This window comes from Ricinus communis, chromosome 10, assembly GCF_019578655.1.
Source record: "Ricinus communis isolate WT05 ecotype wild-type chromosome 10, ASM1957865v1, whole genome shotgun sequence".
Lineage (NCBI taxonomy): Eukaryota > Viridiplantae > Streptophyta > Magnoliopsida > Malpighiales > Euphorbiaceae > Ricinus > Ricinus communis.
Genome location: NC_063265.1, coordinates 10,675,750 through 10,703,703, shown reverse-complemented (window position 1 = coordinate 10,703,703; position 27,954 = coordinate 10,675,750). Strand labels below are relative to the sequence as shown.

The following is a 27,954-nucleotide window of genomic DNA, read 5'->3' as shown; positions in this document are numbered from 1 at the left end:
TATTATAATTTTAAAAAATAAATGAAGAAATAGAAACAAAAGTTCTCGCCTTGTACAGTTTTAGAAAGAAAATGACACGCATTTTACACTTTCTCTCACCACACACCACACGTGTTTTTGAACTTCAGTCCATGTAGAATCGTGGACCGGAATCCATATATTATAAGAATTGCTTGTTTCCAGGGCCAGTAGTAAGCTCAACGCCATCAAACATTTTCTACTGATGCATTGGGCCTATAGACGAGTTTATGAGGGTAAGCTCAAAGAATACTCGTGGTATTGCTAGAAGTATATGTAACAAGCATAAGAGAATAAGAAGCTTAGATTCCTATACTGGAATGTTGCCACATATTGTTACCAGACAACACACTTAGTGGAGCATTCCATTTGGTAGATCTACATATTCTCGTCTACAGGCCAATTAAACGACATCCAACTATTTTTCTCTCCTATCTTATTTTTGTATCTGAAAAGGCAGGTAATCTATAACAAAAACTGGGATGTTCCACTAATTTCAAAACTTTACTCTTGCAACAACAGAGCAAAAACAATCACAAAAAGAACATCCAAAAGATTACATCACGGATTGCACGTCACATTGTCCGCAAAAACCCACGGACTTCAATCAGGAAGTTGTTAACATTCTTCCTGAACCTTTGGTAATTCATACGATCTAGAGAGGATGAAAGCTGATTGGAGCTTGTGAGAGAGAATAATGCATTCGCGAGTCTTGATTTGAGTGTTGGATTTGCTTGCCTCTCTATCAACTCATTCACTAATTTCTGCACCCAAAAAGTTATTCACATCCGCCTCTCAGAAACCATCCACTTATACAAGACATGCAGAGCGACACATGAATGTCTATGAGCTTTGGATTGGATGAACTTCTGGAGCAAGGGCTCAGAGAGACTAATAACATGCACTATATCAATAATGAAGCTGCTGTGGTATGACGGCTGCAAATCATTGCTCATGTACCGAATTTTAACAGATAAAAGAAGCATGCAGATCAAGTATTTGACACCACCGTGAATCATCAATCTCGACTTACGAACTCCAAAATAAATTCAAAAAAGTGCATATACAGACGTGAATAGCAGGCATATCAACTCTATTAAGCTATTCAGGAAGTCCTTTTCACTATCACCTCTTTTCAACTAAATGACTAATAAAAATATAGCTGCTGTTAATGGAATGCCATTTCAAGTGATTAGACTCGTGTCAGGAAATGGAGGAAATACCTGGTATAGGTCTTGTTCACAAAGGATCAATGGAAACAGAGCATCTGCTGCAGAACCTACCAGATCAGTGCTGGAAACACAAACAGATAAAACTTCAGAGTATGTAACATCAATAGCAACAGAAGCAAAATTAGCCTCAGGCATGCATTTAAGAATTTTACCAACTAATCAACTCCAGTGATTGCACATAATAAATCAGTGTTAACCTTCAGTCAACAATACAAATGAAGCAAACTAATTACCTGTAATCCTCGAAAAGGAGCAGCTGCAGTAACAATCTAAGAAACCGACTCAAGATGCCTTCCTGCAAATTGCCTTGCGGATCCTTAAAGTTCATGGCATGTGAGCCCAAGCCTATCTTGCCAGCACGTGTCTCCTTGTAGTGGAAGGAAGCAAGAGCTTTAAGAGCTCTCAAGCACATACTCACTACTTCTGTGTCCTACACCAGAAAAACAATCTTAATAGCTTAGCTACAAAAGCTGAGCATCTCTCACAAAATAGAAGACACCGCAGACAACTTTTACATGTAAGATTGTCATAAAGAAACCACATGTAAGCATATGTGCCACACTTTCTATCTATCCATCTAAATTCAACGATCTAAGAAAGGATTAGGCAGCATGCTCAAGTAAGAGTTGGTAAAACACCTTGCTACAATATGACAAAGAATAAAGCACAACTTGAACATACTTGTCACCTCAAATTTGAAGGCAAAAGAACAATTATTCACCTGGTGGCGAAGACCGAAATCAAGAGTTCCAAGAACATGGGCAAAAGCTTCACTATTTAGTCGTGCAATTGTTTCAGGATAAACCTCCAACATATGCGACAGCAACGAATAGTACTGCAAAATTACAGAGACTAGTGAGTTTCTCAATAAAAGCACCAGAACTTAATCTTATGATCAGTAAAATACTTACATCATGACAAAGCTTGGGGTATTTCAGAAGCTCCAAAGAAATCAACGGGGTAACTATGTGAAGACCAAAATAAACAACCTGCAAAATAATCCATGATAAACCAACTACCTCCTGATCTTTATATACAGGTTCAGTAAAAGTTTACCTCAGATATGTTTGTCCCCTGCGCCTCGATGGGATCTGATGAGAAGTCGACCTGAAATATTCATGATTTTGAGATAAGATTAGAAGAAGAAAATCTATATATTTCTGTCTGTGCCAAATGACAAAAACAGGTACCAGATCTTTTGAACAAAGACTTGAAAGAAGCTGAAGCAGAGCAAGTAAATCTTTATATTTCTCTGTCTGTGCCTCACTAAGCAAGCTGCTTGAAAGAGACACTGATATCTGGAAAAAAAGAGACGTAGTGGGATAAGTCAATAGCAAAAATACCTTGGTAATCATCAGTCAAGAATTTATGATGGTATTCTTATCGTAACAATAGAGTGAAAGTCCCGATCAAATTATATAGCCAATGGCAATTCTAAAGATGAACTGCAGAGCACATAAGAGAATATAATAAACTTAGAAAAGAACATTGTGACAGTACATAATCTTTTATTATTAACCTGGAAGTAATAAGCAACAGTCCTCAAGACAAATTTTTTTGTTTTTACACATTGAAGCTCTAACAGTAACTAAATATCACTTGTTATGTGCTAAACAAACAACCATGGAAAGGTAAATGAAAATGCTCACACAATATGCAAAAATATGGCTTTCTCACATTGTAAGAAGGCCAAATTAAACTATCCTTGTAATAAGTTAAAAAATTCCAAGTTTAGGAATTATTGTGATTTAATTATTAGTTATGAAATTGATGTTTTTCTTGTAATTATCTATTTAGGAAGTTTAGGATTTAGTATTCAGGAATTCTATTCTCATTAGAAATATATAAAAGCTATCTTATTTAATATTGGGTTAGATTTTTCCTTGTCAGCATCAGTATAATATTTTCCTAATTAGGGATCTTCATTCCAGTGGTATTAGGATTAGGTTTTGGGTTCTATATCTTAATTTCAGTGGTATTAGGATTAGGTTTTGGGTTCTATAAAAACCAATAGTTATTTATTATTATGTTATGTTACTTTCTGCAAATAAGGATTACTCTTTCCTCAAGCTTTGTGCTTCTTTTTTTAGCTTTTTGCTTTCCCATAGTTGTGTGCTTAGGTGTGTATTTCCCTGGAGCTGACACAGCCAACCTGCTCATGTTAAAGCAACTACCACTCACCATTTCACCAACTATGCAAACGTTATTTCCCAGGTGAAACTTTTTTCTTAAAAATTTATAAAGTTTGTGCTTTTAATTTGCTTCTGATTGGATCATGTTTAAAATGCTCTTTTAAGGGAAGAACCCTAGAATACAACTATTATTACAATCATGCAAATAATCATGGAAAAGCAGAACAAAGTAAAACAAAATTGTAAAAGCAGCCTTGATAAATGCAAATGCAACATCTTTATGGAAAAAAGGAATTCAAGGAAGGTCAAAGTTGAAGATATTCTTTCGGCCTGTATGTTTATTAGGACAAGCACGAGCTACCTCCATCAGACACAAGAAGCAGTCAGAAAAGTCACCTTGCCAATATTGTGAGAGGAGTAAAGCTGAAGCAAACGCATGCAGAAATCGACAATAGCAGCTGTTTCTTGGGCCTCTAGGTAGGAAATTTGCCCATCCACCCAGTCAACAACAAATTTAAGTAGAATATAAACAACTGCAGACTAAGCAATGATCAAAGATTAGCACCAGCCACTAAATCCTTTCAGCTATATAAAAAATTTGCAGTCAACTAGGTTTAGATACAAATTGGTGTGAGCAGAAATTGAAATTATTATGACGAACAACTGCATATCTTTCAGGACAAAGCAGTGTAAGTAATAAAAGTTTTTGTAAATGGTAAAATTAAATAGAATTGAGAGTCTATCATCAGACAACATATAGGATATGTTAAGTGGGAAAATAATCATCATAAAATGACCCTTCTCCATCTAAATTGTGAGAAAGAGGAAGGCATTGAACCAATATTTTCAAACTTGGGAAGGTGACTGAACCAGTCAAGGGTCCAGACATAGTTGGACTTTTGGTCCAACCAGTCTGATAAACCTACTAATTTTATTTCTTTGAACAGGCCGGTCCAACCGGTGAAACTCAGGTTTGAACGGATCCCATTTTTTTGAACTTAAGGGGTTGGTACCGGATTGAGCACTGGTTCTCAGTTCAACCAGTTCAACTGGCCAGTCCAGTCCAGTTCTTAAAAGTGCATTAAACTTTGCACTAAAGATTCAGAAGGTGAAATTGGAAATTAAAACAAAAAAGATGCATTCAAGGTGACCTGGTTATCATGAACAAGAATATACATAGATCAACATATTATAGTACCTCATGTTTGTACACGTCAAGGAGAACCAGAACAGGATTGATTACAGAGAATCCCATCTCATAAAGAGCTCTCTGGTTTCGAGGTTCTGAGGCGCTAGCAGCTCCACGTAGTCTCTCCAACAAGCAACTGACCTACACAAATGTGCATGATGTTATTTGGCTACAATATCTTCTGAGCAAAGTAGAATAATATGTGAATATAGAGCAATATAAGCCAGAAAATTTCATATTTCTTACTGATAATATGACATCTGGTTGTTGAGCAACACTTTTGAGGTTACTCTTCTTAGACAATTCCACCAGATAATTTGTCATAGGACTCATGAGATCCCTTACATATCTTCAAGAAAAAGGAACAGATATTAACAGCTAGTAATGTGTAAAGGAAAAATAAACAAAAAGAAATTGTAGACAATATGGTAACAAGCAGAAGGCTCACTGATTAGATGCATCTGAATTTCTCATTCCAGAAGCACCAAGAACAAGGGTTTGAGCCAGTGAACGCTGAAACAGAATAACAACATTATGGCTGTAATTACAAAAAGAACTAGGAACACATAAAAAATACAATAGATAAAAGCATTTGAAATACTTACTTGATTTGCAGTATTTAACAAGAAAAGAACCTTCTCATTAGCAAAAGCATTTGCTAGTTCACGCCATGAGTCCTGTGAAATATTTTAAATGAACTGGCTCAAATAATATTTCCACGAATGCATTGAAAATGAAAAATCTGATTCCAACATTATACCACATCAAAACTCCAAAAGAAAACCTTACTCTTAAAAGTTAAGTTTGTCGACACCTTATCTCTAATCATTTCAATGAAAATCATAGCAAAGAAGAAACACAGCCAATCGAAGATATGAATAATATTACTCAAGTTAATAATATCATTTATTAGGACCAGAATATACCGGTCAATGTTGATACTGAAAATTAAAAAAAAGAAAAAAAGAAAACATGACTGACCAATACGACAAGGTGAATGCAAATATTTTTCCGCCGAACAAGAGAATGAAGTAGTTGGTAGCAAGTGAGACCCTGTCAAACAAACAAAGAGCATGAGAATTGCAAAATTTGCCTTGCCGGAAAATTTAAGAGCAACAACAGGATTTAATAATTTGAATCTGAAACAACAGTCTTCGTTCCTCTTTTGGGGAACGCAATTTGCAACCTGTACGACCTAAAGATCATGAAATGGTCACTCAGGCAGGGCGAGATTCCAGATGATTTTGTGTCAGTGCCTCAGTAACTCAAAGTAACCAACATAATGGATCTAGGAACTCCATTAATGTTCATCCGTCTAGACCATGAGCCATCCAATCTATTATTTATGTTGAACCTATTCCATCAAATAATAATTTTATATACATCAAATGTCTTTGCAGCTTGATCCCAGGTATTTCATACAAGCCCAAGAAGTTGAAGAACTTACCAGTAGAAAACAACCAAAGGACATACTAGGGTAAATTATTTAAAAACTCTGAGGTCTATGATAGTATATATTTTGATCCCTTTTCAGTTTTAAAATAATGATATCAGTACTTATACTACTATCACTGAAAGACTAGGATTTTTGAGAGAGTATTTTATTATAAAACAATCCAAGGACTAAAAAGCAACTAGTTTAAAAAATTTCAAGGACTAGACTGTGATCCATTTTATAATGTCAGGACTCAAGTCTAAGGAAAATCAGTAGCTTACAATCAAAGACTGTAGAGCTGTTAAAAAAAGGTTAGGTACTAACTAACTAATTTGGCATCCCACAAATGGAAGCGTATATTGTGCCAAATCTCATAGGAAAATTAGTAACTTACCTAATCCAACATGTAAAAATAATTTGTAATTGTTTCAGGAAAAACAATGTCCACTTTTCACAAGAGAAAAGTGCATTAAATTGGGTATGCAATGCAATTCGTTCCTTCTAGGAAACCGTATATCCAACGCTGTAGATTACCATTGTGCAGCAGAGTTATGTCTGCCTATGGACAGGTTTCCCTGGACTAGCATTCTTGAGATGCCAGCTTGCTTCAGCTCTTTTACTGGATTTTGAAGCAAAAAAAAAGTAGCTCAGGCATTCTCATTCTGCTCAGTGCTTTTGTCGCCTAGTTTGTGAATGAAGGCTATTCTCTTAACCAACTCCACTTGAATAAAGTCAAATAAAGATCAATGAAGACATCAGCATGCAGGACAAGCATAAGTACAAGAAAAGTAAACCAACAAACTTTCCTAGTTAAACTATTATGACCATGCACATTGAATTTATAAGCAAGGATGAGGAAAACAGAGCAGATATTAGCTAAAATATCTAACAAGGGAAAAGCCCTATAACTTGTACCTGGAGATCCTTCTCTCCAGGATAAGACAACAGTGTTGTGACTGAAATGCGAACAATAGTGTCAAGCACAGGTTTGCCTTGATTATGCTCTCCAAAAAAACTGAGCAAAGCTTTTCTGGATTGCAGTTGCCGAAACTGATATTCATTATCATGGCCTGCATTGATATTACTGTCCCTAAATTCTTCCGGCATTAGATATGTGCAAGACCATCTTGCAAGAAACCATATCACGGCCTGCATATGACATTAGCTCAAGCAGTTAAACCAAGATACCATGGCAGGAAAGCAAAAGAGTTTTTTTTCTTCTTTTTTTCTTTTAAAAGAACAAGTGGTTGCTCATCATACAAATAGAGAATATTTACAAGCGAATCTACAACTTTGTCTTATTTGTAGAGAACTGCAATCTGATTTCTGTGATGAAAAATGGCATATGGTTGTTGTAATAGGCAAATGGAGACATAGATAGAAAAGATATGTTAATCCGGAGCAATGGTAACTCAAAAGGTTACAAATTTACAGTGGGACAAGATCAACCCAAAGCGAAAATTTCACAAGAGATGCATCATACACCAACAGGCATTTGAAATTTCCAGCAACCATAGGTTATCTCTCAACTTGACTCGTGCGATGAATAGCTTCACACATGCTTCTATTGCAAAGTATAACATAGTACAGCAGACATAATATCTAGATTCACCCCCCACAATAACAGTATCCAGAAAAGAAATCAGAAACAGAAAGGCAAAGGTGATATATGGCAACAGGAGACTTAAATCACTGTGCTACCTCCATGAGTCGAGGACTGAAAACTGAAGTTCTCATTTCTGGATCTAAACTCTGCTCAGCAAACTTTATAATCAAACTGCAGGAAATGAAAATGAGTAATCATTTTCAATATTTTCATGTTTTTATTTGCAGAACTCGAAAATAAAAACAATTTGATAAATCAATTTGGTTCTTAATGTAATATGTATGACTAACAAAAGCAAATACTTATTATTAAACATCCCATGTCTCCCAAGCATCAGTACAGCAGTCAATTCCAAAATAACAACCACAAACTACAGGAACATATCATTGCAATTGCAGCAGAATCCTTGATCACTTTTTTTTTTAAGAAAAAAGCAAGCCTAACAGTAGCTTGTATGTCAAAAATGGTAAACGGCAAGTACACTAAACTACAAGAAGAAGAAAGTCTTATTGAGGGTGTTATGAGTCAACAGTCTAATACACCAGCTCAGCGGACAAATGGAAAACTAATTTCTTTTGCCAACACTTACAGAAGACGTTTTCCAAAGAAGTTAATGGTTAATTAGTGGCAGTAACCACTATCTTTATGTTTTAATTCCATGTATTTTTCTTCAGTTACTTTCTTATTTATTTCCTTCAGTTACTTATCTTTTAATGTTGTCAGTTTCATCTTTTAGTATTCTATTGGCTGTGTATTTAAGGAAAGATTATTGAAAGAAGAGGCAAGAAATATTTTATCCTAAGCTTGGCTTTGAGATTGTTTTCTCTCTCACTAATTGAGCTTTCACTTTTCTTTATCTGTAAATTTATGTTATTATCAAAATAGGTAGAGTTAAGAAGAACAAAGGGAAGAAACCAGTCCTGCCCAGAAGTGAAGGGTTTGATCCTTCCCTTGGTCCCATAACACGTTCGAGATCCCAGGCTTCTACCAACTTGGTATCAGAGCTGGCGACGCATGTTATGGGAGACCCAAATCGTCCAATTCAGTCCCAGCTAGAAGAATTTTTGGCAATTTATAAGACGGAGAAGGCAGCTCAACATGCACGTCAACAGCAGCTTGCAGACCAACTGGACCATCTCACGCGACTTACTAATACTTTGCAGTCACAAATGGCCACCAAAGACACCGCCGAAGGAAGTCAGAATCGCTCAGCCACTGAAGGCAGCCACGACAGCCCCAACAACACCACCAATAGAGGAGGTCGCATTCAATGCGATAGGGTCAATCAAGGAGACCGATCCACTACAGCAGACATGGGTGGACTTGTGCCCAGATTCACCAAGCTAGATTTTCCTCGTTTCAACGGAACCGCAGATCCAATTGTGTGGCTCAGTTGTTGTGATAATTTTTTCCTTCATCAGCACACAGTCGAGGAAGACAAAGTAATTCTAGCCTCGTTTCACCTTGAAGGAGACGCCCAACTATGGTTCTTAAAGCTTCAAAGGGATAGGCCTAATATCTCTTGGGCTAATTTTATAGTTCAGTGTCAATTGCATTTTGGGCCTTCAATTCGCAGCAGCAAATTGGGAGAACTCTCCAAACTTAAGCAATCCAGTACTGTTGAGGACTACCAACGCCAATTTGAGAGGCTTTCTGCTCAAACCACCACACTCACCTCTGAACAGGAAAAGGAGATTTTTATTAGTGGATTACGTGAAGCTCTGGCAGTGGAAGTTGAACTACACAACCCAGCTGATTTGACAACAGCGATGAGCCTTGCTCGACTTTATGAACGGCGCAGTGAGAAGGGAAGGGCTGATTCGTTCCCTCCTCGTCGGCTCACCACAACACCGACCAACAACAGCGGACCCAAGCCTTCATTCATCAAACGTCTTTCTCGACCTGAGATGGAAGAAAGGCGAGCAAAAGGGTTATGCTTTAATTGTGATGAGAAATTTGAAATTGGGCACAAGTGTAAAAAATTATTTTGGCTTGAGGTCTTGGTTGAAGAAGATGAACCTGATGATGAGGAGCCTACAATATCTCTTCATGCTATCTCTGGCACTCAGACTACACAAACTATGCAGGTGGAAGGCATCATCAATGGATTTCCTTTACTTGTTTTGATCGACTCGGGTTCAACTCACAGCTTCGTGAATGAAGCCCTTATCCACCAACTTCAGATTCAAGCTGAGGCCAAAAGTAATTTGCGGGTGATGGTAGCTAACGGGGAACAAGTGAAAAGTCCTGCTCTTTGTCGAAAGCTTCCAATTCAAATGGGCACTCAAATTTTTCCTTTTGATTTGTTTTTGCTTCCCTTATGTGGCTTTGGTGCTGTGTTAGGTGTAAATTGGCTCAAGACCTTGGGGACAATTTGTTGGAATTTTGCAACCATGAAGATGCAATTTAAATGGGAAGGCAGCCCTGTTGAATTGAATGGCTGCAAGAACTCCACACTTCCCAATACCCCATCTCTCTCCTCCATGAAACTCGAAGCTGAACAAGGTTTGCAATTACAGAAAGTTCACTTCGAATTCAACTCCATATTTAGCATTCCCGTTGGACTACCTCCGGCAAGAAGTTGTGACCATCGAATCTTCCTAGAGCCCGGAACAGAACCAGTAGTGGTGAGGCCTTACCGCTACCCCCATCTACAGAAGGATGAAATCAGAACCCAGTGTGCAGAAATGTTGAAACAAGGTGTGATCAGACCTAGCAATTCTCCTTTTTCTTCACCTGTTCTCTTAGTGAAAAAGGCAGATAACTCATGGCGCTTCTGTGTGGACTACCGGGCCTTAAATGTAAAAACCATCAAGGACAAGTTTCCAGTTCCGGTGATCGAAGAACTGTTGGAAGAACTCCATGGCGCAATATTTTTTTCCAAGCTTGACCTGCGATCAGGCTACCATCAGGTTAGGATGAACCTATATGATGTGGAAAAGACAGCCTTTCACACCCATCGTGGTCACTTTGAGTTTTTGGTCATGCATTTGGTCTTACTAATGCTCCTTCCACTTTCCAAGCTCTGATGAATGACGTCTTCCAAAAATATTTACGTAAATTTGTATTGGTCTTCTTTGATGATATTTTGGTGTATAGCCAAACATGGGAAGACCATTTGCATCATTTACGTATAGTATTTTCTCTCTTACAGCAGCATCAACTCTTCCTCAAAGAATCTAAATGTTCCTTGGCGCAGACACAAATATCCTATTTGGGCCATATAATCTCGGAAAAAAGGGTAATGGCAGATGCAGAAAAAATAGAGTCTATGGTTCGCTGGCCTCAACTTACCACTCTCAAAGCACTTAGAGGTTTCCTTGGTCTCACCGGGTATTACAGAAAGTTCGTCCAAAATTATGGACTAATTGCTGCTCCGTTAACTAATATGTTACGAAAAAATTCTTTTATTTGGAACAGGGAGTCACTTGCAGCTTTTGATCACCTTAAGAGAGCCATGACAATTACACCGGTACTAGCTTTGCCAGATTTTCAACAAGACTTTTTAGTGGAGTGTGATGCATCCGAATTTGGGATGGGAGCCGTGCCACAACAAGGTGACCGGCCAATTGCCTTCTTCAGCAAACCCATGGCTGCGAGGCACTTCAAACTTCCGGCTTATGAAAAAGAATTAATAGCATTGGCTCAAGCTATTCGGCATTGGAGACCATACTTATGGGGGCGCAAATTCCTGATTCGAACTGATCATTACAGTTTAAAATATCTCCTAGATCAGCGTATCACTACTTTACCACAGCAGAAGTGGGTCAGTAAACTCTTGGGGTATGATTTTCAGGTGGAATATAAGGCTGGAAAGGAAAACAAAGTCGCTGATGCACTATCACGCAGAGATGAGATGGGCCTACTTGCTGCTATTTCAGGCCCACAATTAGACCTATTTCAATCAATTAAAGACGCAAATATGAACTCCAAAACAGGGCAGTAGCTTATTGCACAAATCGGAGCTAATTCTTCTCCACCAGATTGGTCCTATGAGGGATTAATTTTATACAGAACAAGGGTCTATGTTGATCCCAATTCATCTCTTCCCCAAGTCGTTCTCTCAGCAATACACAATCAACATCATGAAGGATACCAAAAGACCTTCACTCGAATTGCTGCTGATTTTTATTGGCCTCAGATGAAGAAATCCATTCAAGATTTCATCAAAAGTTGTGGGGTGTGTCAAAAAAATAAAACCGAGACCCGCCAACCGGCGGGTTTGCTCCAACCCCTTCCAGTGCCATCTCAGGTATGGTCTAATATTTCAATGGACTTTATTGACGCCCTCCCTCCTTCGAGTGGGAAATCAATTTTGTTTGTTGTGGTAGATCGATTCTCCAAATACGCCCACTTCATCCCTATGTCTCACCCTTACTCAGCTGTTTCGGTAGCCAGAATTTTTTTTGACAACATTTACAAACTTCATGGCTTACCTGAGACTATAGTAAGCGACCGTGATATCATTTTTACAAGCGCTTTCTGGACTGAACTTTTCAAACTCAGCGTCACACAGTTGGCCTTCAGCTCTGCATATCACCCGCAAAGCGACGGCCAAACTGAAGTCGTCAACAGAACCATAGAAGTCTACCTAAGCTACTTCACAAGTGATCAACCTCGACGCTGGGTCCAATGGATTTCTTAGGCAGAATATTGCTGCAATACAGGGTATCATTCATCTCTCAAAACAACACCTTTCGCAGTGGTGTATGGTCGTCCTCCTCCTCGGTTATTAAATTACTGTCATGGGTTGTCACGCTTTGAAGCTGTGGATCAAGAGCTGCAAACACGGGATAAGATGATTGCTGACATCAAAGAACGTCTTCTGCGAGCCCAAGATATTATGAGGACACATTTTGACAAACATCACAGAGCTTTGGACTTTAAAGTTGAAGATTGGGTATTACTGAAGCTTCAACCCTATAGACAACTCTCATTGGCTTCTCATCGGAATCGTAAGTTATCTCCTCGCTTTTATGGCCCTTTTATGGTCGAAGCTAAAATTGGTAAAGTGGCTTATCGCCTCCAACTTCCTGCCCATGTGAAAATCCATCATGTTTTCCACGTCTCATGCTTAAAGAGGTTCCAAGGTACCATTGAAGAGACTACTCCAACCTTTCCTAAAGTGCGCCAAGGAGAAGTTCTTCCAAGTCCGAAAGCCATTCTTGACAAGCGGATTGTTGATAATGACATCCAAATTCTGATTCATTGGGATGGGTTATCTCCAGCGGATGCTTCATGGGAGTCATCTGCCATAATGGAACTACAATATCCTGAATTTGCGTTTGAGGTCAAACGCCATGTGAAGGAGGGGACAGATGTTATGAGTCAACAGTCTAATACACCAGCTCAGCGGACAAGTGGAAAACTAATTTCTTTTGCCAACACTTACAGAAGACGTTTTCCAAAGAAGTTAATGGTTAATTAGTGGCAATAACCACTATCTTTATGTTTTAATTCCATGTATTTTTCTTCAGTTACTTTCTTATTTATTTCCTTCAGTTACTTATCTTTTAATGTTGTCAGTTTCATCTTTTAGTATTCTATTGGCTGTGTATTTAAGGAAAGATTATTGAAAGAAGAGGCAAGAAATATTTTATCCTAAGCTTGGCTTTAAGATTGTTTGCTCTCTCACTAATTGAGCTTTCACTTTTCTTTATCTGTAAGTTTATATTATTATCAAAATAGGTAGAGTTAAGAAGAACAAAGGGAAGAAACCAGTCCTACCCAGAAGTGAAGGGTTTGATCATTCCCTTGGTCCCATAACACGTTCGAGATCCCAGGCTTCTACCAGAGGGCATATAAAAAACAGAAGCACGATAATTTCATAATTGTTCACAATCTTGAAAGCAGAAATTGCAGAACTCGGAAGAACTGCTTTACGGATTATTTTACACATTCATTATTTTTCTCCAATAAAAAGATGGTAAAAAGCTTACCTCGAGAGCACAACAGTAGGGTGCTTGTCTGCCTCCACTGTGTCTACAAAATGAGTTTGTATGGTATGTGGGACCTGATTGTCAGTGTGACCCACGATTAGAGAATTAAGACCACAGATTAATATGTCCCAGATAGAAGTATCTCATGATTCCAGAATAAATTAAACATCACATTATATTCCAGTAGAAACAAACTAAGCTCCTATTTCAGAAGAGGCCTTGAAACGTGTTGACTGGAAAGACAATGGTATATAGTTGGGAATTAGATATCCTCATGACATAAAGACATTAAACATCTAACTAGACTTTTTCTCTTAAATAAGTAATCAATCGTCCAGCATCTGCAAGCTCATGCAATCAACAATGGCACTACAAATATTTAGTAATTAAATCACAATGAATGATATGAATGACCATCATTTTGGCAGAGAAGCAACACCATATGTTAAAATGACCAATTAATCAAGTAAAAAGAGCATATGTTGGGGACATGAATTGAAAGCAGAAACGGATTTAGCAGGGGGGGCATGGGGGCACTTGCCCCACTTCCCCAAAAGTTGCTTTAAAATAGTTATAATTATTTTCATTTGAACGTTAAAATGTTCCTTTTCTTGTTTATAAATTTGAATTTATCTCACAATTATATTTATGTAGATCTCTTAGTGATTTTATTTTATATTTAATTTGGATTGGCTAAAAATTAATTAGTGTTAAGTTAAATTAATTAGATTTTTAAAGTAGAAATTAGTAACGAAATTTGAATAACATGTTGATTTATTTTAATTTCATGTAACTTGTGGGCTTAATATTTAAAAATTATATAAAATTATTAACTAAATATAATGGTTTTATATATAATATATGTTAATTTTAACATTTCTTATCATAACTTTTTAAAGTCAGTCACACCTTTCTGGGCATAGCTTTTTCTATTATTATTGCTACGAAAGAAAATATTGAATGAGTTTATAATTATATATTTATATCAAATTTTTTTGAGAAAATGTTATTAAACTAACTTCAAGATATAAAAAAGGATTAAGCAAAAAATCTAGTATTTAGATGATTTTTCCAAATAAAGATTGATTATAAAATTATAGAAGATAAATAATGATGTAAAATAAATATCTTGTATATATTGCCTCCACTGACACAGATTTTTGGATCTACCCCTAACTGAAGGCTAAAAAGAAAAGTAAAAGTTAAGCATCACATTGACGTAATTGAACATAAGTAACAACTATATACCAGGGGCGTTTCTCCTTCCCCTTCATCAGCAAGTACATGTCCAGTTATTAGCAACAACGAATAAAGTTCTTCCAAAGTTGGAGTTGGGTCAATGATTCCCCTGCCCTACAAAGAAAGTAATTAGCATGAGATAGAAGAATTTATCATCATCAATGAGAACTGTTCTCCAAACAATTACATACACAGAAATCATTGACATCAACAAAGATTACTGAAGACATCTATGTTGATATACTTCTTAGAGAAGAAACCAACAAAAGATGAGGAGTAGACTGGTAAATATTGCTGAAGTTAGACCCACTATTTGCATAAAATTCATTTTCCTACCTCTGTAGTTTTTTAAATAAAAGATATTACATCTCTCTCTATATATATATATATATTAGGAATCATAAATGATCAAACATATAAGCGAAATCATATGCAGAAGCATAGACTTAAAAGATGCTGGAAGGATGCAGAGCAAGTCAGTCCAGAAAAGAAAGAAAGCTTTGGACAATGCTGATAGCTAAAAAGCTTTATGTTCTCTAAGAAATGGAATTGGGCTGCTGTACTAAAAAGTGTGATTTTGTTAAAGAAATGAATATGTAAATTTCTATTCGAAATTCTTGAATAATAAATAATAATTAAATAAGATAAAGATTATAAAATAACAATATCTACCCAGGTTAAATTTTGATAACTTCAAGTCCAGGAGTTTTATCATTTAACGTAATTACATGGGGATCAGAGCAATCATACAGTGATGCAGATGATAAATTTATAAGATATAATAGTGAATAAATGATTCCTATAGATCTCAGATATGCATCCTAATATGATCAAGTAACCCAAAGTAATGGTGCCAGCAATTTTCTATTCTTTTTTTATATTGTCTTCAGCAAATGTATTGTTGAAAGCTCATAATGAAAGGCACCTGATGAAGCCGTGAAAAGCACTCAGAAAAGAGTCTTGCAAGTAACGGAATTGTGACATCAACTGCTGCTCTAGCTATAAGGGCATAAGAACTCAACCTTTCATCCATGGCTGCAGGGTAAGAGATAAGGATACAAGTGAAATTCATCCAGTGAATTAATCTAAAAATATATTGTGATTATCAATCAATGCTGACCAATTCCAAAGACAATTTACACAGGTAACATTCGGGAACTTCCTGTACCAGAAATGGAAGCCTGAAGGTAGTCAGAATCATCTTTATCATTCATTGCTGATGCAGAAGCCACTACAAACGTGAATGCATTTTAATATGGTATAAGAAAAGATTGAAAGATGTGACAAATGTCATAATTCAGCAATATAAGGTAAAGCAAAATCCTTACCTCTTAGCTCAGACTCTACAATTAAGGCAAATAAATTGGATGCAGCAAGTATCCCTTCAGGTGGAAGCAATGGATTCCCACCAGTACCATCCATTGACTGAAGAAGAATGGAAACATAAGTTTAATTTGTTGACCACAGCCAAATAAGCTTAGAAGATAAATCTCAATCTTATAATGAAAAGAAATATTCCATAGCGATCATCAAAATTATAATTCTTTGTACAGGGCTTTTACACATAAAAAGGGAATCACAAAAAATCTCGTGCCAAAAATGATACTTTGAGCAATACCAATCTAAATGTAAACTCGCAATCCTCAAGGAAGATCTTGAAAAGAAAAAAATCAAGGGACAAGATTTAGATATATATAGAAGGTAGAAATATCTCAATCAAGTTATCAAGTGAAATTATATAGCATTTTAAGAGCATATACCATGAGTAGTGTGGTCCAGGTATCTAATAAGATATCGCGTGCCTCCCAGCTCCATGTCTCCTCATCCGTGTTATTAGTCATTAGCACTTTGATAACTTCACACATCAAGGTGGATAACAGGGCAAGAGTGCCAAAGGGCCTGAATATTGAAGCAAAAAAGTTTACACAATTTAAATTTATATGGCATAATATTGTGATTGTCGAGCATGTAGAACCACATAAAGAAATTATAAAATTTGGAAAAGTAAATAAGAACTTGGAGGTAATAAAAGAAAAGAACCAGAGTCTCTGACTGACCTTATAGATTTCAAGAGTTGGTCAAATGCAAAGGGGGTTGTTACAGTTGCCATAGACAATAATGCACGGCAGCCATCAAGCATCTCACTGAGAACAGCCAAATAATTTTGAGGATTGAAAGTAATTATGACAGCTAATTGCAAGAAACAGGTAATATATAGGAGTGTTACCTTTCACTTTTCCCAGATTCAATTGCTTGTGAAACAGCATCAGGAGGATCAATCCACTGTATTATCCCAGATAGCAGTAGTAGCAAATGCTGTTCTTGGATTAATTCATTGTCTACATCATAAAATAAATTACTAACTGTTGCAGCAACTGAAAACAAAACAAGAACTTGTCTGGGAATAACAATACTAGAACCAATTTCATTGGCAGAGATTGCAAAGAAGAGCTTCAAAGGTTAACAAAAAAACATCTTTTAAGGTATTTTGTAGAATTAAACCTTAGGAAGCAGAGTGTAAAAGAATATCAGAACCGAGTGGGAAAAGTATTGAAATATTAGCATCAAAAGAAAACTGCTCCATCTCAACATGCATATATTTGGCGCCCACGTAAAATAAGCTAATTTCAAGATTAAAACTACAACTGCTTGTGGACATTAGTTCAACAGGTATGGGGAAGCATAAATTATTGTAGGTCTGCAGTCAAATCAAAAGTTCAAACAAGTTGAGCACTTGAACTAGATTCCATTCAAGTGGGGAAGGGAGATTGGCAATAGTAAACCTCATAGTTGCAAATTTCTTAATCATATATCTTCTAGAAATTCATTGGCAACTCATTTCCAGATCTTCACCCCCGTTATTGCATTAGCAACTTGTGGTTACTAAGTAAACTGGGTGAGTATTAAACACATAATTATCATCAGAGTAAAATATTAGAGACACATGATAAACATAGGAAAGTAATGACTTACCAGGATGAAATATGGTTCCTGTCAAGGAGCAGAATTGTACAATAAGCTTCCTAGCAGAAACTGCAATAGGACAATCAAGCCAGTAACCTCCACATGCAAACTTCCCTCTTAATGCTGCATATAAGCCCAAAAGCCAACCAACATGGCCACTTGAAATTAAAACATCACGCCACGCAGGACCAAGCTACAAGTAGTACAAATAGTTCATCAACAAAAATATGCTTCGTTAAACATAGATGGACTTCAAAAATTTATGTGGAGTTCAGAAATCAAAGTATGCTAACCCATTGCTTGCAGTAGCAGTAAAAACAGTATTACTCTATTAAAATTGGCTGATCATTGTTCAAGTATTTCTATTTGAAATCTATAGAAGCTGTGAGGTTGTGAGGAAAGTGAAGCAAAAGAAAATTACCATTGCCCATAATGATGGCACAGGCACGCGCTTGTCACACCTTATGAATGACTTGACTAGGTGTTACAATCTTGATTTTATATACATACACAATCTTGAAAAGGCCATAAAATGATGGCATGTTAAGTGTATCCTAGCAGGAATAACCATGTATGGGCCTAATTATGGATGTCTTTTCGTAAGTAGGCTCTCGACAGTAAACTAGCAAAAAGTAATTAATCCTGCACTTAGTCTTTTGTATAATCCACACATGACATACCGATAAACCTTACACAGATGATCAAGCAAAATTGGAATAAGAAATATTTACCTGAACTACCACACACTCTGATCTCTTTAATGAAGAACTGTCTGCTCTAACTCCAGGTGAGAAAACATCAATACCAGCTTTTGTAGCAGGTATATTATACCGAAAATCCCAGTTCATGATTTGAAGCATGAGACGCAATCCGGCTGTACAAACCTTAACCTCAGGTACCTCATTATCAGATTCAGTTATTTTCTTGGTGACGCCTACAGCAGCATCTCGTGCCCAACAATAGAATGTCTGTTTTTCAAAGAGAAGAAAAATAATTATAAGAAAAATTGGGAAAACAAAAACAAAGGTAAATGGCATTCCATGTACTAGATAAGGCAGCCTCCAATTTATATGAAGAAACATATCATATAAGTAAACAGGACTGAAGAACCTTCAGATAGTTTAGCTCTAATGACATCCGGCACTGCTCATGAAATTCTCTAGGAAGGCCCATGGCACTAGAAGTAGAAGGCGAGAACTCAGAAACCTGCAAAGAGAAAAGCCTAAATTGTAGATCCAGTACACAAAGAAAATAAAACAAAGTCCAGTCAGAAACAGTGTTCACAAAATGCCATATCAAAGGAAAGTGACATGTACCAGAGATTCTAGAAAATTAATCCCAGAGAACTGCACATCTATTCCATGAATGCCAAGTACAGCCTGGTTTACCTGTAGTGATGATGCATAGAAGAGCAGAGAAAAGAAGGATGCATCAATCCTCCGCAAAAAGAACAATCCATGAATATGACTTTAGAACTCTGTCAAACTTGCTAACTTTTATATACAAAATTGTGTATATAAAACTAAGAAAATAAATAATTGAGAAAGACAAGAAGGTCAAGTACAACAATATACCTGATAAAAAAAAGTCTCTTTCTCGGCAGCTGTGAAATCAAGCCTGCATATTATCAAATTTCCACGGCAAAGGGGAAAAGAAGAAACAAAAAAAGAAATTCAATTTTTCCAGTTATAAACTTGAAATTCTTTACAATTATGATATCTAAGTCACTCAAAGCTTCATCAAACACTAAACAGATTGACAAGATTTCATCAAAACTTCAGCATGATTAATGAGCATTTTAAATCATGCATAAATTGAGAAAGAGTAATAGTAAAGCAAAGGAAGAAATGAAGAATTACAAATCATGTATGATTAATTCAGAAATCACACGTTCCAATGCAATGCAGTAATCCACTTGACTTGTAAAAAGTAGATGACTTACCAGCCTCTTTTAATCAATTGAGCAGCCACAGAAGAAACCTTCACTTGAACATACCCATCAGATGAACCAGCATGCTGCATAACATAACACAAACAAAAACTGCAACCAAAGTAAAAATTAAATGTTTCAATCACAGCACTATCAAAACATATCCTACTAAAATACACACACAAAAAAAGATAAAACAATTAAGTTACCTAATCAAGCTTTTCTTGTCATCGCCAGTTAGAAAACTCCATTCCCTAATAGCAGCATCTCGAATTGCAGCAGCTGCTTGAAACCTCGCATTTGCAACTTGAGAATTCTCTGATTTTACAATAAATATAAATAAATAAGTAAATAAATTACACCTTGCAATGAAACTAACAAATTTAATGCCTAAAACGGCATTGCTTTAATTGAAATTAATTGAACGTACCAAGAATGAACTGGCAAGCCTTGTACGGATGAGGAGACTGATTTAGCGACATAATAGTGGCCTCAGCTGCTGCTGGATTCATATGCATCTGTGATATAAATATAATCTTCAAATTCATTTATTTTCTGAAATCCGATTTCGGTTAAAATAATTAGTGGACTCTAACCTGAATGGAGGAGCAAGCGAGCTCGATGGCTTGCATGGTGGAATGAAGCTGTGCCATATCGGCGGCGTTTTGCTGCTGCTGCATCATTGTTGATGTGATTAATAATGGTGATTTACTTTTTGTAAAGAGTTTTAACTGTTTGATTCATTGATCGATGATTTTGTTTGCATTAAGGATTTTAGTGAAGAAAGCAGAAGATTTACTAATGAAGGAAAATGGCACCTACTGAAGGAAAAAGGAAAGGACTACTTTTATGAACTGCACTGCATAAGTTGAATTTGAAAGGGATTAGAATGGAAATGTTTCAACAATCCAGGGTAAATTTTGTAAATTTTTTCAAGTAAATGACGATGGAGTAATTCAGTATACTTTTTAATTAAACACATAATTTTAGTTAATTACCAAATTACCTCTAAACTTTATTTAATATACATCTCAATCCATTTTCATCTTCTTGTTTTTTGTTCTTCTTTCTAACTTCGTTAACATCTTTACGTTTCGGTCCATGTATTTCATATATGATTTTAGTCTCTTTAAAATCATATGATTCTTTTTCATTAATAATAAAATAATAACTAAAATAAGTAATTGTGAAACAATAAATAAAAATACATATTAAAATAAATCTAACGGGTGCGTTAATAATTAGATCCATTCATTATTTAATTGTTATTGTTTATGTTTCAATAAAGAAAAAAAAAACATAAAATAAGACTTATTAACTCTAATGTTTCTATTGTTATTTTGGACACCAAATATATAAAATTAGATGAAAATTTTGTTTTGAGAAAAATGGATAACTGAAGTTTCTAAATTATCCCATGGTATTAATTTTCACAAATGGAAAATGTTTGAATTGAAGTTAATTAGTGGTGCACTTTAGATTCAGAATGAAGTGTGTAATTCCTTTTAATTAATGATGAATTCTAAAGTTTATAGATTGCAGAAAACATACATAAAAGTATACATGTTCAATCTTCGGCAGGTTGGTCAGACATTAAGTTTTTAAGTTCCGGGTCCGAACTCAACCTGCTTCGGCCACACACAAACTTAAATTTTTTATCAAATTTGGTCAGTCTTAAGAAAAAATTTAATATACTTTATTTTATAATTTTTAGATCATACCGAGCTTATTAGATGGATCTCGAAAAAAATACATTTCTAAACCTACTCATAAAATAATTAGACTTTTATGAACTTTAGCTTTAGCCGCCAAAAATAAAAGATACGTGACATAATCCAAAAAAACTTGGAAGAATTTAGATAGATTGGACGAATACCAAATTGATAGAAAGATTTACATAAAAATATGTTAAAATAATAATTTACATTAATACTATGCATGGATGATAGGTAATTGAAAGAAAAGAGAAAGGGACGGATTGTGTCTGGCTATTTAATTCTTTTAAAATGGGAAACTGTTCTCCTTCGCTGCTCTTGAAAAATATGAAATTAATTACACTCTAATTTAGAATGTGGAAAATTTCAACACATGAAAATGAATTAAAACATATGCATAAAATTTTTTTATGTTTTCATTTTTAATAATAATCCAAAAATAACTTTTTTATATAAATTTTAGATTGTCTTTCATTAGGTTTTTATATTTATTCATTCTCTTTATTTTATTACGATAAAAATAACTACTATTTCATATAAGGTATGTTTCTTTTCTTTTCTTTTCTTTTTTACATGAAAGTTTTATATTTTGTAATTATTATTTACATAATGTCATCACTTCCATATTTCATAATAATTATCTTATGATTTTATCAAGGTAAAAATAAAATTTATATGCAATTTTATTATACATTATTTGAAACCAAATATTATAATTGTTTAAAATTATATATATTTTATTATTTAATGACATATTTTTTTTAGATTTATATATCTTAAGGATTTTTGTATCTTTTAATAATTATTATTTCTTTCTCCTTTCACTCATCCAAATAAATTTTACTCCCTTACCTTTAATAATTACTTGTATGTAATCAAACACAATAAAATAACAATTCTTTTCTCTCTTTTCTTCAATTCTCTTCCCTTCCCTTTAACCCTCCCTTCCCCTCTTTGTTGTCATGCACAGGTTATGAGAACTAAGTTTTACTAAACAATTAAAGCTAAAAGATAGTTTATGGAGAATGATTTCACTAATTTAAAATTTACTTCCAATATGGTTCAATTTTTAACTCAATCGAGCTATTAAAAGAATATAATACTTAATTTATTTTTAATTATTAAAAATTCAAACGAGCTTTTCAGAATTATAGATAGCATACAATGATAATAGGATAATATACATATTTGAAAATATTTATTAACAATAAAGATGAAGTTTAATAATCTTTTATTTTTTACATTTAAATATATGATAATAGTCCTTGAGATTTTTTATTGGAAAGAAATAATATTTTTTCTAATTTTATTAGTAATTTACTCATGCTATTGTATGAATATTTTATTTATTTTATATTTAAAATTTATATTTAAATATTATTATTTAATTTATAATAATACTAGTATAAATATAAGTTTTACTTTTACATTTATATTAGTCATTTATAAAATTCATAAAAAATAATCTTGTGAATTTTTTTTCTAATTATTATACTCGACCAATAAGTTCTGAAACGTGTTACAAGTTTCTTCTAATTGTTTTATTATTGATCTAAATTTATAATTTTTATTATTTTACTATTATTATTATTATTATTATTTATTTTTATATGTATGAATATGAATTAAAAAAGCAACAAGATTTATTATTAATATGCAGTAGCTATAATAATTTTTATACTTATTATAATAATTTTTTAAGAACATAATAGTCTTGTATTTAAATAAATCATAAATTTTTTATTAATATTCATTATTACCATTTAAAATTACATTTAATTTTTTTATAAATATTATAATTAACAGTTTTATAAATATGCCATGTGTATTTTTCTCCCTGAAAAATAACATGACATGACTTTGTAACATTCTGCCACGTAGAGTTTTATGGGAAAACTTAGCTTTGTTTATATATATATATATACTAGTAATTTACTCATTCTATTGCATGATTATTTTATTTATTTTATAGTTAAAATTTTTAATTTATAATAATATTAATATAAAATATGCTAATGCAAATAAACATGAGAAGTATGTATATTTATCAGTTTTAATTTGTATTTTTTTATTACACTAATAAATTCTCATATGTCCATATAATAATTATTTAAAAAAATCAGATTGTTAGAATTTTTGTTATTTATTTTTTATTATTATTACTTTTTAATGTCATATACAAATAGATTGAAATTTTTTTCTAATTATTATCTTTGACCAATAAAGTTTTAAACTTGTCACAAATATATTTTAACTATTGTTTATGACCCCAATTTATAATTTTTATTATTTATAATTTTATTATTATTTTTATTTATATATATATGAATATAAATATATAATTTATTAGAAAGATAATAAAATAATATGTAGTAGCTATAATAATTATTATAATTATTTTCTAAGAATATAATAGCCTTATATTTAAATAAGTCATAAATTCTTAATATATTCATTACTAACATTTCAGATTATAATTAATTTTTTATAAATATTATAATTAATATTTTTATACATATACTATGTTTTTATTTTTCATTGAAAAATAACATGACATGATTTTATTTTCATGAAAAGCTTGATTTTTTTTTTATATATATATATATATTATAGATTATAGATTTTATTAGATTAAGATATGTATTTAATTTTTTAGAGAGTTCTTTTTATTATTATAAACTTTATTACTTCTGTAATAACTTGTAAGAAGTTAAAAATATAAAATATAAAATATAAATTAAATCAAAAAATCTATAAACCTGTTCATAAGTAATCTATTTACAAGCCATTTGTGGAGTTATCTTATCGTATAAAGTAGCCAAAAGAAGTTGAAAGTGATTTAGTATAGATTGGATCTAATCTCTTTGAGCTATAGAAATTAGTATTTGTTGCTCTGCAATGTTATCCATTTTTTTAAAGAAAAAAGAAAAGCCAAAATGGGCAATCTTTAGACAAATTTCAATTTATAGTGAACCGAAATGGAAATCTTTTATAGAGAAAGCACGTAGCTGCAATTTCCATTAACTTGTAACCTAGTTTTTTCTTTTTCCTTTTTTGAACATTTAACTTGTACCCTAGTTACTAACGTCAGGTTCATCAACAAAACGAACACAAAGCCTCTCTCTCTTTTAAAGCTTACTACCTTCAAGAAACCAGAGGGCAGGTTCAGGTTTTTTTCTTTCCCCTAATTGCTTACGCCCTTTGAAGCGATAATTCACTTAAATTTATTTTAGTACCTCTTGGTTTGTACCTTTCATCACTTCCTGTAAACGGTTTGCCATTTTCTTTTTCTTTTTCTTTAATTTCATAGATGTTCACATAGGCTTACAGTATGAACAGATATAAGCGTTGTTTTGTTGTGCTGAATTTGATGTTGGAATGGTTCCCATGCCAATACTCTCAATTGGGTTCTTAAATTTGTTGGCTTTTAAGCCTCGGCTTCTTGAATTTGAAGTTCTAATGGTTTCTATCCAATATTCTCAGCTGCTGATTTGTATTCTTGGCTTAGTTAATTAATCGTTATCATGGAAGTTATCTTAACTTCAGTTTTCTTGTCTGAAGTTTTTTCACTTTGTGTTTATGAGCTATGTATATGTGTGGTATCTTGCTTGTTTTCAACTGTGTGTCAGAGTCAATTTCTTTTCACCAAAACTTATCCACATTTAACCTAGTCATACACGAAAATGATGGTTATGATTTTGCAATCTTTTGAAATTAGTTTGTAATGTTTGGTTGCAGGACTAAGGTATATTGATTACATCTCATGAGCTGTTGTTTCTATTTTGGCCACATTATGCTTTCTCCTGTCTGCTACTTCATTTCTAAGGTATATTGACTACATCTCTTGAGCTGTTGTTTCTATTCTTCATGTTTTGTCTTCCTTTTCAGTTTTTCTTTTTCTTTCCCTAGTTTTTTTGAGATTCTTGATTTACTGTTATTAGTGTTAATTTTTGACAGGGCCACTAATTACATGGATAAATCAGAGAAGTTGAAGAAACTTTCTATTGAGAGGGAGTAAAGAAACTAAAATATTGTCCTCTTCTAAGAGGAACTCCTCCTGTTTGATGGACATGTAAAAGGAAATTGCTGATTCTTGAAATTTATATCCTTCAAAAATTAGAGATTGTAACTTCGACTGGGTAGGACAAGATGAGTTATACAATTTCCCCTCAGAACTCTGGAGTTGAAATTCGTTGCTTGCATATGTGCTCTAAACAAGTGGGGCCTAGTTGTTCAATGGGGAAAGCATCATTCTTTGATCTGAATTATACAACAAAGCATGGTTACAAAAATCAGTCCTGTTTAAAGCGGACAGGAGATCTTCATTCAGGAAGAACATTATTTCCTTTGCAGTGCAAAGGACTGCAAAAAAGTGTTTCAATTGATAAAGTTGATAAAAATGATCATGATGATTGGAGCTCTGAGACTCTTGTATTGGATGTTGGGAGAAAATTCAGGGAGCAAATGAACACAAAGAATCATGTTTCTCCAAAATCGTATATAGAAGGACCTTTCGTTGAAAATGAGGAGGAAATCAACAATGAAATCCTTCAGCATCTGTGCAACAAAGGGAGGCTAATGGATGCACCCAGGCTGATAGATGTTATGGCACGTAGAAGCCAAATTCCCAACTTCAGTTGTTGCACAAACTTAATTAGGGGCTTTATCAAAGTTGATCAGATAGATAAAGCTGCCAGGATTCTTAAAATCATGGTTATGTCAGGTGGGGTTCCAGATGTTATTACCTACAACATGATGGTTGGCGGTTTATGTAAGAGAGGAAAATTAAAATCTGCCATTGATCTTCTGGAAGATATGAGTTTGAGTGGTTGTCCCCCGGATGTGGTTACTTACAACACAATAATTCGTTGCATGTTTCATAATGCAAATTTTGATCAAGCTGTTCGATTTTGGAAGGAGCAGTTAAGGCGGGGATGCCCTCCATATCTGATAACTTACACAATTCTCATTGAGCTAGTCTGCAAGCATTGTGGAACTGTTCGGGCTATGGAAGTGTTAGAGGATATGGCAATTGAGGGCTGTTATCCTGATCTTGTTACCTACAATTCATTGGTAAATTTCACTTGTAAGCAGGGAAAGTATGAAGATGCAGCGTTGATCATCATTAACATGCTGTCTCATGGAATGGAACCCAATGCTATAACGTACAATACACTTCTCCATTCTCTTTGTAGTTGTGGGTTATGGGATGAAGTAGATGAGATCCTTACAGTCATGAAAGAAACGTCCCATCCTCCAACTGTTGTTACTTACAACACTCTGATTAACGGGTTGTGTAAGTCTGGACTTGTGAATCGGGCCATTGACTTTTTTCATCAAATGGTTTACGAGAATTGTTTGCCTGACATTGTTACTTATAACACTCTCCTTGGTGCACTATGTAAAGAAGGAATGTTGGATGAGGCCCTTCAAGTGCTTGGCTTTTTAAGCCACAGCAGCTGTTCTCCTGGGTTGATAACTTATAATACTGTCATTGATGGATTGTCTAAAAGGGGCTATATGGATAAAGCAATGAAATTATACAATCAAATGATAGAAAATGGGATCACTCCTGATGGCATCACCCATCGATCGTTGGTTTGGGGATTTTGCTTGGCAGGTCAATTTGAGGATGCTGTGGAGATACTGAGAGAGATGGGAAAGAGAGACCACAGGATCAATAGTTATGCTTACCGATCGGTAATTGATGGTTTATGCAACAATAAGAAGACAGATATTGCAATACAAGTTCTAGAAATAATGATCTCCAGTCGGTGCAAGCCAGACGAGGAGATTTATTCTGCTCTAATCAACAGTTTGGCAGATGCTGGAATGATGGAAGAGGCTAATGAATTGCGGCAGAAATTGATTAACATCAAGGTTCTTAAAGATCAATCCATATTGCATTTTTTGTAGGAAGTATGTAAGAAAATTCTGTAAGCTTGGCAATATTTTCCTCCTAGGGATATGATGTAGGAATGTAGCTTTTCTTTTTCCCATACTTCAGGTTCATAAAATTTTCAATATAGAGAGGGTGTTTGAAGCAGATTTCGCATGCAACTGTAGTGAGCCCCATTAAAGTTTTTGATTCTTAATGTCTGAAAATCAAGAAAATACACATGAAATTTTAGGGCTGCCATAACTCTTGATTTTTTCTTGATAATTGTTCAGGTAGTGATACTAAATTTGCCTGATTTTGTGTAGTTCTTTAATGAAGATGACAGCATATTAAATAATGTACATGCCTTCTTTTACAAAAACTAAGGATGCGGCTGACAGTTTTTGCAAACAGCAGGAGACATTTTCATCATTTTAGTTTGCCGCCTTCTTGTTGGATGTAATTTCTGCCCAGTTGTATTTGTGCCAATGAAAACAGTAATTGAAGACCTAAAGCTGCATTTGTTCACCCAAGATGGAATCAATTGCAAATAGCAATTACAAATATATCTGCACTAAAGGCTTGGAAAATCGATTTTCAATTTCAAGTGTCTATCCAATGAAAAATAACTACCCCCCTCGATCAGATTAGAACATACACAAGGTTTGGTAATTTAC

The 27,954-nt window shown here is 34.3% G+C and overlaps 2 protein-coding genes across 12 annotated transcripts; one reads left to right on the top strand and one right to left on the bottom strand.

Moving 5' to 3' along the window:
* Positions 1-245: 245 nt before the first annotated feature.
* LOC8258626 (exportin-4) lies at positions 246-20,530 on the bottom strand. 7 transcript variants are annotated; one of them, XM_048380286.1, is made up of 33 exons: positions 20,281-20,527; positions 20,115-20,202; positions 19,894-20,002; positions 19,697-19,795; positions 19,329-19,371; positions 19,071-19,142; positions 18,865-18,960; positions 18,486-18,722; positions 17,764-17,947; positions 17,018-17,129; positions 16,848-16,934; positions 16,551-16,689; positions 16,119-16,215; positions 15,959-16,021; positions 15,716-15,825; positions 14,800-14,904; positions 13,552-13,625; positions 13,340-13,399; positions 7,708-7,783; positions 6,922-7,155; positions 5,553-5,624; positions 5,177-5,248; positions 5,020-5,084; positions 4,818-4,920; positions 4,581-4,712; positions 3,779-3,922; positions 2,441-2,548; positions 2,307-2,357; positions 2,162-2,239; positions 1,972-2,085; positions 1,484-1,680; positions 1,242-1,311; positions 246-782 (listed from the first exon to the last, which is right to left on the bottom strand). In XM_048380286.1, the coding sequence occupies exons 1-33, from the start codon at positions 20,365-20,367 to the stop codon at positions 594-596; spliced, it is 3,567 nt and encodes a 1,188-aa protein (XP_048236243.1). In that variant the 5' UTR covers positions 20,368-20,527; the 3' UTR covers positions 246-593. The 7 variants fall into 7 exon arrangements, 5 of the variants coding, with proteins under 5 accessions (XP_048236243.1, XP_048236240.1, XP_048236244.1 ...); XM_048380283.1 differs by lacking the exon at positions 13,340-13,399 and adding an exon at positions 8,537-8,596; XM_048380287.1 differs by lacking the exon at positions 13,340-13,399 and having other exon boundaries at positions 20,281-20,526.
* Positions 20,531-24,330: 3,800 nt separating this feature from the next.
* On the top strand, positions 24,331-27,639 carry LOC8258627 (pentatricopeptide repeat-containing protein At1g08610). 5 transcript variants are annotated; one of them, XM_048380251.1, is made up of 3 exons: positions 24,331-24,562; positions 25,138-25,225; positions 25,357-27,639. In XM_048380251.1, exon 3 carries the CDS (start codon positions 25,549-25,551, stop codon positions 27,313-27,315), a length of 1,767 nt encoding a protein of 588 aa, XP_048236208.1. In that variant the 5' UTR covers positions 24,331-24,562; positions 25,138-25,225; positions 25,357-25,548; the 3' UTR covers positions 27,316-27,639. The 5 variants fall into 5 exon arrangements, with proteins under 5 accessions (XP_048236208.1, XP_048236206.1, XP_048236207.1 ...); XM_048380249.1 differs by having other exon boundaries at positions 24,331-24,568; XM_048380250.1 differs by having other exon boundaries at positions 24,331-24,568; positions 25,341-27,639.
* Positions 27,640-27,954: the final 315 nt, after the last annotated feature.